The sequence below is a fragment of the Phaenicophaeus curvirostris genome, chromosome 2 (assembly GCF_032191515.1).
Source record: "Phaenicophaeus curvirostris isolate KB17595 chromosome 2, BPBGC_Pcur_1.0, whole genome shotgun sequence".
In the NCBI taxonomy this organism is placed as follows: Eukaryota; Metazoa; Chordata; class Aves; order Cuculiformes; family Cuculidae; genus Phaenicophaeus; species Phaenicophaeus curvirostris.
Window position 1 is genome coordinate 56,373,118 of NC_091393.1, and position 7,582 is coordinate 56,380,699.

At 48.3% G+C, this 7,582-nt stretch overlaps 1 protein-coding gene across 1 annotated transcript in view; it reads right to left on the reverse strand.

Annotated features, from left to right (window-relative positions):
- Positions 1-4,086, reverse strand: part of UST (uronyl 2-sulfotransferase) — a 165,985-nt gene extending 161,899 nt beyond the window's left edge. The window contains exon 1 of the mRNA XM_069852158.1: positions 3,509-4,086. Coding sequence (XP_069708259.1) covers positions 3,509-3,770 — 262 coding nt within the window. The 5' untranslated portion in view covers positions 3,771-4,086. The remainder of the gene's footprint in view (positions 1-3,508) is intronic.
- Positions 4,087-7,582: the final 3,496 nt, after the last annotated feature.

The following is a 7,582-nucleotide window of genomic DNA, read 5'->3' on the forward strand; positions in this document are numbered from 1 at the left end:
ACAGTTTGCTGTTGCCAGTCAGTATGGCAATCAAACAAGAAGGGAGATGCATAAGGACAGAGAAGTTAGTCCAGGAGAAAAAAAACTACTACCAGTCTGAATATTGTGAAAACGCACTCATCCCCACCACCACCAAAGGAAAGTTCATAGAACCTGCAAATCTTCAGGTTCTTCAGTGGTTTCACACTGTCCAGATTTTCTGTTATGCACACACCTGTCTGATGTGGGTGTGATTTCTATCCTGATCACTATTCAAGTTCTGTGTTCTTACTTCGGAACATCCTTTCAAGTTCTAAGGCAAAAAAAACCATGCAACCATTTTCTCCAGAGTAACATCATTAACCACAACCAGCACACTGGAACTTGCAATGCAAATAAAAACCCCCAAAGCCAGACAAGATGATCCCTTCCCACTCTGTGGAGTCCACAAGTAGTTAAACGGAGAAATCAGTTTTCCTTTTGGTCTAGGCCTTCTTGGTGGTTGCAAAATTCACATACTGCAAACATAGTCTGCAAATGAACTACTCCTTTCTGCCTGAGGATTTAAATTTTAACACCATAAATTGTGGGTTGGGAGGACTGGAAGGAAAGAGCTGCTTGTACACTGGATCTGTGGCTTCAGGGGGAAAAACAGTTATTTCTTTTGTTAACATCATGAGACTTCACAAGTCCAACTGTTATTTAAAACACACATGCAAATATATAGAGCTTGGGTAGTTAGCTGGACTGGATGGCCAACACCTGTTCCTTCAAACACTTCTGTTAGTCCCCTAGAAAACATGCAGAACACCTGCTTACAAAAAAACCTGTTCATAATTTGCAAAACTTGGCAATGGGTACTCTAAGGAGCATGCACCAGTTTTGCAAAACCTACACTCAGTAAAAAAAAAAAAATAATCTTTGGCAATGTCATATACATGGATCTCCTTTGACATCTCAAGTGAAACTGCACGCCAGTGAAGTGCTAAATAACTTCAGAAGATAGCATGCAAGCATGCACCTCAGCATACAGGTAAAACATGCCCTGCTTCTCTGCAGAGGCAGCAACACAGCTTGCTTAGCAGTACTAGGACTCCAGCCACAAGGACTCTGCTTCACTCTCAGCCACTGGCCTGCTGCAGGGTGCTAATTAAGTCCTCATCTTCTCAGCATCCCAGGTGACCCAGGCACAGGGAGGAAATTCCTACACTAATTGATATAACAAGTGCAGAATTTTATTAATGCATGGATATTAATAGATTTGACTACTTTCTCTTGAGAGGAGGTAACACTTCAAAAAAAAAAAACCCAAACCAGTTTCAAAGATGACTGATCTCCTTCCCCAGAGGCTCACCATGTTCAGGCAAACACAATAAAGGCTTTTCTGCACTTGCACAAAAATTATCATGACCCATTCACCAAGACGTAGTGGTTTCCAAGCCTTTCATCTGCAGGCCTCAGAAGATTTTCCAGCAGAGACACAACTACTGGCTAAAGGAGTTAGGTTAGCAGATCCTAGGTTTTATTTCGAAGGTCCCTCTAAAGTAGCCAAAAGGCCACGAAGTGAGAAGCTGTGTAACTCAGTGTTTCTCACAGTCTATTCCCACACAAGCCAACCTTACATTCTTCACTGACAAAGATTAAAATAAAAAAAAAAGTTGACATCAACTTTGCTTTGAAAGTAACAGAGATCTGTGCTTGATCCAATTAAAGAGTCAATCAATTGTAACAAAATCTGCTTCCAGCTTGGTGGAAAATCTGTCCCTTTCCTCTTCAAAGGAGAAATTGCTTCCTAATTGTAACATTAAAGGAAGAAAAGAAAAATCATTAAAACCCAAGCCTAAAAGGCAGTATGTTTTCCTGTTCTCATTTGAATTTGCACTAAAGTTGTTCTCTAGTCAAGGCAGAATCTCAGAATAACGTGAACGGGAAAAGGCTTCTGTTCACCTCGCCCTATCCCCACTCCACCCTGACCTGAAGCAGGGAAAAAATTAATTGTTTTGCTCAGGACCATGTTCAGTTGAGTTCTGAATACCTGCAAGGTCATCCCAGCCTCCCTGGAGAGCCTGCTCCAACGTTTGACTAACCTCACATTGAAATTGTTTTTCCTAATATCTCACTGGAATTTCCCTCATTGCAACTTCTGTTTGTTGCTATTTGTCCCACTGTCCCATGTCCTCTTCATACCCTCTCATCAGTTATCTGGGACAGTTCTCCCTTAAAGAAAAGCATCATACATGTAGAGTTCTATTCGCAACATAGTCACAAAATATGTACGCACAGATAAGAATTTCCACCTTATTTTTCTGAAATATGAAGTACTGCATTTCTGTTCACAATCTAACACTCTCTCTTACGGGTTGCCCTTCAGCAGCATTTACCACCGGAGGCTTTACCTTCACGGACAAGTAACACAGCCTGCCTAATAGGGTAAAACCTCACACCACAAATTCTTCTGCAGTCGTGCTCCCATACGGAGAAACCCTTAGTTTTCCTTCCCTATCTGAAAAGCCCTACCAGCTTGAGGTACTTACATGACCTCAGGAGACACTCTGCTTTTTACAACTTCTCCGTTAAGCAGGGAAGCGACACTTAACGATGCGGAAACCGGGCGCAAAGAGAAAAAAGAAAACCCGTGCAAACTCGTGGGCATCGTGAGGATGGAGACTGCAGCCCCAGGGCTGGTACCTGCTCGGCCGGGGTCACACAGACGGTGCCGGCGAGAGCTCCGCTGCTCGGCTCTGCAGCTCGGAGCCTGCCAGCACTTTCCTCTCCAGAAGCAAACCAGCTGCACACGGATGGATGCTCGTTTCACCAAGTGTATGCGTTGGGTTGGTTTGTTTGTTTGTTTGCTTGCTTGCTTGGGGGGCGGAATTTTGTTTTCCATGTTGCTGCTTTTCCTTTCACTAGAGCATCTTCTGGCTCGAACCATCTGTAAGTCCGTCTCCCCCCCCGCACAGCCCCCCTCCCGCCGCACCCGAGCGCTGCCCGGGCCGCTTCCAGCCGAGCCCCCCCGGCCCGGGACGGCGCTGCCCTCCCCTTCCCGGCGGGGGGAACCGGCACACGGCGCTCCGAGCGGCCACCGGGCAGACAAAGAGCCGCCCATCCGCCCCGGCTCTCACGGGGACTCCACCTTTCGCCAAAATTAACTTCCCAGAGGGCGCATCCCCGCGCCCCGGCGCCCTAGGGCGCCGCCTGCCCTTCCCACCTCGGCGTTCGACCTCACCGGCCCGCCTGCGCCACCCTCCCGGGCATCACAGCATCGGGCAGCCCCCCAGCATCCTCGGGCAGCCCCCACCAGCCCACTCGGGCTCTCCGGACTGACCCCTAGGATCCTCGGGCAGCTCCCCAGCCTTCCTGGGGTCCCCCCCCCCCGCCTTCGCGAACTCTCCGGGCTGCCCCCCAGCATCTTCGGGCTGCCCCCCCAGCCTCGGACGGGGACCCCGGGGGAGCGAGGCTGCAGCCCAGCCGCCACGGGCTGGGGTCGGGGAAGGAGAAGCCGCAACAAGTCGCCGCCGCCCGCCCTTACCCAGATAGTGCCGCAGGTCCAGCAGAAAGTGCGGGGGGCCCCCGTTGAGCTGGTAGAAGAGGGAGCCCGTGCAGAAGAGCAGCAGGGCGGCCATGCAGAAGCCGTAGTCGCGGAGCGAGAGGAAAGGCAGCGGCGAGAGGGGCCGCCGCCTCTTCCAGCCCCCGCTCTGGTTCGGACCCGGGGCCGGGATCCCTCCCGCCGGGGACCGGGGCTCCGGGCAGTCCCCGCCGCGCTGCTGCTGCTGTTGCTGCTTCTTCTTCATCCTCCCCTCTGCCGCCGCCGGGTCACGCAGCCCGCCGGGGAAAGCGCATCCTCCATCCGCCTGCTCGGCTGCCCGCGGTGGGGAAAAGTTCCCGGGAGCTCAGGGGACCCGTCCCGTGCCCATCGCCGGCTGCGCCCGGCCCCGCGGCGGGCGAGAGTCCCCGGCGCCGCGGCGGGAGCGCCGCTAAGGGGAGGGGAAGGAGGTGGCCACCATCCCGCTCACCCGGGGCTCCTCTCCCTCCTCCTCCTCCGCCGCCGCCGCTCTCGCTCCCTTCTCTCCGCTCGGTGTCGAGTTACAGCGAGCGCCGCCGCCCGCCCGCAGCCCGGCTGGTGCGCGACGCCCCCCGCGCGCCCCGGACCCCGCGGCGAGACCGCCGCCTCCGCCAGAGCGACCCCTGCGGGCGCCGCCGGGCACTGACCCACCTGCGGGCCCCTGCGGCCACGGGGGCCGGGGCAGCTTGGCTTGTGACGGGAACGGCGTGGCCAGCAGGTCCGGGGAAGTTATTCTCCCTCTGTACTCGGCACTGGAGAGACCACAGCTCAAATACTGTGTTCAGTTCTGGGCCCCTCACCACAAGAAGGATGTTGAGGCTCTGGAGCGAGTCCAGAGAAGAGCAACAAAGCTGGTGAGGGGGCTGGAGAACAGGTCTTACGAGGAGCGGCTGAGAGAGCTGGGGTTGTTTAGCCTGGAGAAGAGGAGGCTGAGGGGAGACCTCATTGCGCTCTACAACTACCTGAAAGGAGGTTGTAGAGAGGAGGGTGCTGGCCTCTTCTCCCAAGTGACAGGACATGAGGGAATGGCCTCAGGGACTGCCAGGGGGGGTTTAGACTGAACATTAGGAAAAAAATTTTCACAGAAAGGGTCATTGGGCACTGGCAGAGGCTGCCCAGGGAGGTGGTTGAGTCGCCATCCCTGGAAGTATTTAAGAGATGGATAGACAAGGTGTTCCAGGACATGGTTTAGTGGCAGATAGGAATGATTAGACTCGTTGATCCAAGAGGTCTTTTCTACCCTGGTCATTCTGCCAGGATCTGTGGGCCAGGGGTTGGGCAGGGCTTCTTGCCACCCCCCACTGCAGGGGTCCCCAGCGGTCTCATCACACCAGGGCCCCATATTGTTCCTTACAGCGATGATAGCAATAAAAAGGTTTAATATTACGGTGGTCTCAACAAGTCTAATGCAGCATTAAAATCTGGTGCCTTTATAGTCACATAACTTCATTTGCGGGCGAGCAGAGAGGGTCACACTTCATGGAATAGTTTGGGTTGGAAGTGACCTTAGGGATCATCCAGTCCCACCCCCCTGCCATGGGCAGGGACACCTCCCACCAGCCCAGGCTGCCCAAGGCCCCATCCAACCTGGCCTTGAACACCTGCTGGGATGGGGCAGCCACAGCTTCCCTGGGCAACCTGTGCCAGGGCCTCACTACTCTCATGGTGAAGACACTTCTCATTGTGGCTTTGCTGGGATGATTAAAGCTGGGCTGTTGTCTACTGCAGACAAGGCTTTAGATAAGCAAGGAAATTACAAAACTAAGATTGCTCATGCAACCTTAATTTGACCCTTGTGTACATATGGCTTACGATACAGCTTCAATTACCTGATCATGTTATTTTTCCTAGAGAACAGTTTTCCACCATGTGTAGGGTGAATGGTGTTCACCCAGCACTGAGTTGTTTCGTAGCTTCATCATCTTTATACAACATATGTCCCAAGTACGTCCTGAGGGCTTGTTTGGAGCTAGTCTTGTCCATGAGTGCTTCCTGAAGTAGGAATAGATTTCATTCCCTCATGCTCCTGCATTCCTAGCACGGCACTGGAAGGAGGAAGGTTTGGGGTGCTACTGCCAGTTCACCATTTTGTTTTGTGGATGTGGCTAGACGGGAGGGTCTTCACTAGATCCTTCTGGTGAAATTACACAATACTCTTCATTTCTAAGCAACAGCAACTTCTATCCACTGTGGTTTGGGAGAAAAATATGAAATCATGACCCAAGTGCAACTTGCCAGGTCAGAAATTAAAAAGCAATCACCTTTTTTAGGCTTAAAAAATGCGTCCTGGCTGGCAATCATTGTGTAATCACAGCTGGAAATTTTGCTCATGAGACTGAGTTCAGATGTTTTTGCTACTTAGACTGAAAGGCCTGAATCTTACCTCCACTACTGGCTTTGTTTTGTTGCTGGCATCCAGCAGCAAAGGGCATCTGCTGAAATATGAAAATTAATCTTGCTGGTGTGGACAAGAGCACAAAGCCAGAACCTGACAATAACTAACCAATCCATTGCAGTCCTTGATAAAAATGATCCATATAGTAGCTGAAAGAGCAGATAATCTTAGATAGTTTTGGAGATTAATCTCCTGGGTTTAGTTAAACATTTGTACAGCATCACTGCACTAATCCTTTACAATCTTACACAAAACCCAGAACAAAGACAAAGTTAGGTATGACAACTCATTTTTGAAAAAGAGAAAAGTAATGTGATACAAAAAATTAATTCCACTTTGGGCTTTTCTTTAAGCAGGGAAAAAAAAGAAGAGACAGCGAATGGTAAATCTTCAGAACTGTAGTTCACTTTAAAGAGAAATACCCAACACCTTTCACCAGAAAAGTTATGGAAAGTTATAACTCTAATTGCACAGTTAAATGACCACTTCATAATTCTCATGTATATTGCTTTGAAATGCTTATTGGGGGCTTACTTAACATGCACTGCTGCCATGGACATTTTATATTGCTTTATATTCTTTCAAATACTTCTACATCTACTGGCTTGTTTGAATGACCACACTGCAGATTGGTTTCATAGTACTACTTGCTGTAGCAGATGAGAAACAGGTAAGCACTTACGTCAAATGTTTGAGAAAAATGGAGGCTTTGATGAGAAGAGAAACAAAACCTGTAAGGTGAATCAATACATTTTTATTTTTCCCATTGCAAAGAATGTCTTTAATCTCTAGGAACAGATACTCTTTTTAAAAGGAAAAAAAAAAAGAAAAGAAAAAAAGAAAAAAAAAGAAAAGATGGAAAACAAGTCCAATCGATAGAATAAAATTTATGTAGGAGAGCTGTACTATTGGGAGAGTTCTTGCTATATTTCTGAACATTGACAGGTAAAAAATTCTCTTGGGAAGAAGAAGAAATAGAAGTCTTTGTTGCTGGAACATATACTTAAATACATAAATTAGCTGTGAAATATGTTACTTTCACATATATGAAGTATCATACCTACGATATACTATCTGTTGGAATACCTAAATCAAACCAGGGTAATGAGCAGGAAAATAAATGCTATTTACTTTCTGCTATAGCTTGATACAGTGCACCTATTTTCCTATTTTTAATTTCCCTGTTATTCAAGTACTTTAAGAAAAACAGTAGGAGTTTGCATGCACAGCGTAAGGCAATTAAAACATATAAACATCCTAAACTTATTAAATTCCTATTCACACAAAGTCCTTCAATGATACCAAAACACAAACCCCACACTGCAGGAATATTACAGCTGAAAAACCAAGCATCAACCCTTTAGGATAATCCAAAGGTAAGATTTTTCAGGCTAACTTGTTTTGACTTTTACGGGGTATGACTTACAATTTAGCCTTTAATCATGTGATGATATTGTGTTGCTTGTACAGTGCATGGGACAGACACTATTCACTGTATGTGCAGCTTTTCAGTTTATTTTTAATCTCTTTGTTCAACACATGTCCTCAGGCTTTGTTTAAAGCTATTTAAATCCTGCTTGTAATCTGGAATTATTAACACCATAGCAGGCTTTACTACAGCATTCATTGTTACAATACCTTGAACA